The sequence below is a fragment of the Trichinella spiralis genome, assembly GCF_000181795.1.
Source record: "Trichinella spiralis strain ISS 195 chromosome Unknown Scfld4775, whole genome shotgun sequence".
NCBI lineage: Eukaryota > Metazoa > Nematoda > Enoplea > Trichinellida > Trichinellidae > Trichinella > Trichinella spiralis.
The window spans coordinates 1-2,371 of NW_003531714.1; the positions used below are offsets into that span (position 1 = coordinate 1).

Genomic DNA, 2,371 nt, shown 5'->3' on the forward strand with positions numbered 1-2,371 from the left:
GTAGCCAATCTGAGAGTCGAGAGTAGTTAAAATCTGATGATCGAGAAGCAGTCGAGTGTCATATGCTCATAATTGTGTATGTAATAGTACAAGCGAAAGTTCTGTGTTTGGCAGTTACGAGTAATCCAGTTATTTCAGCATAGATTTTTCAGACGTGTCGATGGTAATTGTGTATACATGAGCATGTTCGAGTCATGCCCAGATGCAAGGAGAGATAATAACAGGAGAAGAGAAAAACGTGCTGCATCAAACGATATGATTGCAGAGTAGGTTTCGCAAACGGTGTGAGTCTTAGACGACATTGAAGTGAATGAAAACAGTAATGATTTTATTTTTGGATGGTGCTCAATTTATTAAACACATCCAACTTGATGAAAATAATAATAATATCAAAGGAAGAACCGATCTCGAAGAAAATCACAAACAATCATCCACAGTGTTTATTTAACCGATTGCAGTAGGTATTTTTGGGCAGCTGTTGACCATACCCGTATTAATCACATCAATGTTGATGATTGTGTTCGGCATCAGGCGCCGCAGCGGTGTCCATTCAACTGCCACCGTTGTACCCACACTGTGGAGTCACATTTCCAAAAAGTACTATTATTAATCTGAACGATAATCAAGACCAAAAACAAAATCATGTGCCAACAGATTTCGTAGACCAGTGCCGTGCTGTTTAGAAATCTTGCGAAACAACAAACACGTTGTTTTGTGCTGGTGCTAACACTCTCCTATTTGTTTTACACTTATTTAGCACAAAATTCAGACAAATATATATTTTTTTTGGGGGGATGACAACAATAATTAATGCGTTCACTTCTACTCACTCCAATCCAATCTCTACCGTATACAATGTACATGCCTATCATTACTTAACTGTATTTCAAAAAATTTGATTACAATATAAATAAAAGAATATTTATAATCAAAAAAAATAAATAAAAAAGAAAACAACAAGAACGACAGTTAAAAACAATTGAACAAATTATATGTTTTTGATGAAAAAATTATAAACAACTTGATTGTAAGTTTTATCGGGTTGGTTGAAATACGGCATAGGAATGATGAAATTCAACAGCCAATACGGACCAAAGACAACTTCAATCCGTTGACGAATAGTCGGATGTTCTTTGCCAAAAAAGACGTCGGTCATTTGGAAATAGCCAAGCATAGAACGGCCGGTCAGAACAAACAACCACTGCGCGATGAAGAAAGAAACCGACGCGCACAAAGAGGAGATGGCGATGTAAAAGCAGATCAGACAAGTCATATCAAAAACCGAATATTGCCCATAAGCAACTGTCTTGACAATTACAACTGGCAAGAGATAGTCAATCCAACCGAACGGAAAAAATGGATGAAACGTTTCGGTCAGAAATCTTAAACAAAAAAAACACACACAAACAATGAACAACTTTCCAGTTGGTGGTCAACATTGTTCAACTAGCAAGCGAACGGAAAATTGCCTTACCTAAATGTAAAATACACAGCTAATGCTGAGCCGACGATTGACCAAAATAAAAACACTACAAAATAACGCTGATTTCCAAATCCCACACAACCACCGAGAAAAAAACAATGATGATCTTTTTTGAATACGCAATAATTGCACAATGGACAGTGATAGCACAGCTTGGGCACTTGGGCTCGACAGTGGGAACAATACCGCGTCTTCAAGCGTGCACTATCGTCGTTGGCAGGGGAAAAACCGCTCAACGGCAGCAGAGCTTTATTCTGACGAGCCAGAACGCGATCCAAACGGTTGTACTTGGCTCGGACGTTGAACATGATGCAATTGATTCCAGCTTCGGCAACAACAAAACTGCACAGTGCCGTAATTCGAGAAAGAGCATCAGCACCGTATAGTTTTGGACAAAAATAAAAAAGAACCATATAATACAGGCTTGCGAAAATGAACAGCAAATATGTCAATCCAAACCAATAGCCGCAACCTGCGCAGTGCTGTATAAAGTAGCGCTTGAATTTATTCAGCCAATACATTTCACCATTGATGAGCAAAAATCATTCCAACAATTTTTTACATTTTTCAAAATTCATTTCCATTTAAAAGAAAAGTGTTAAAACGAAAATTTCAAATAAACACCACAGCCCGATTTTACATTTACCTGTCGACTACAGCATCTTTAAAGATTATAAAGTTCCAACAGGATACTGTAACATAAAGTTCCAATAGGATACTAGTTAGAAATGTTCTGCGGCATCTTGGCAGGTGGAATTTCGCCTTCGCGGTGGATTTCGCGGCGATTTATTCGTGGTGAAGCTTTTAAATACATCCCTCTTCAAAAGGACGACAAACCGCTGGAAAATGTGCACGAGAACCCGGTATCAGAAAGAAAAAGGAAAGTGC

The 2,371-nt window shown here is 38.3% G+C and overlaps 1 protein-coding gene across 1 annotated transcript; it reads right to left on the reverse strand.

Annotated features, from left to right (window-relative positions):
* Window positions 1-606: 606 nt before the first annotated feature.
* Tsp_13819 (putative DHHC zinc finger domain protein) lies at window positions 607-1,896 on the reverse strand. The gene is made up of 3 exons (XM_003367140.1): window positions 1,475-1,896; window positions 1,022-1,382; window positions 607-723 (listed from the first exon to the last, which is right to left on the reverse strand). The coding sequence occupies exons 1-3, from the start codon at window positions 1,894-1,896 to the stop codon at window positions 607-609; spliced, it is 900 nt and encodes a 299-aa protein (XP_003367188.1).
* Window positions 1,897-2,371: the final 475 nt, after the last annotated feature.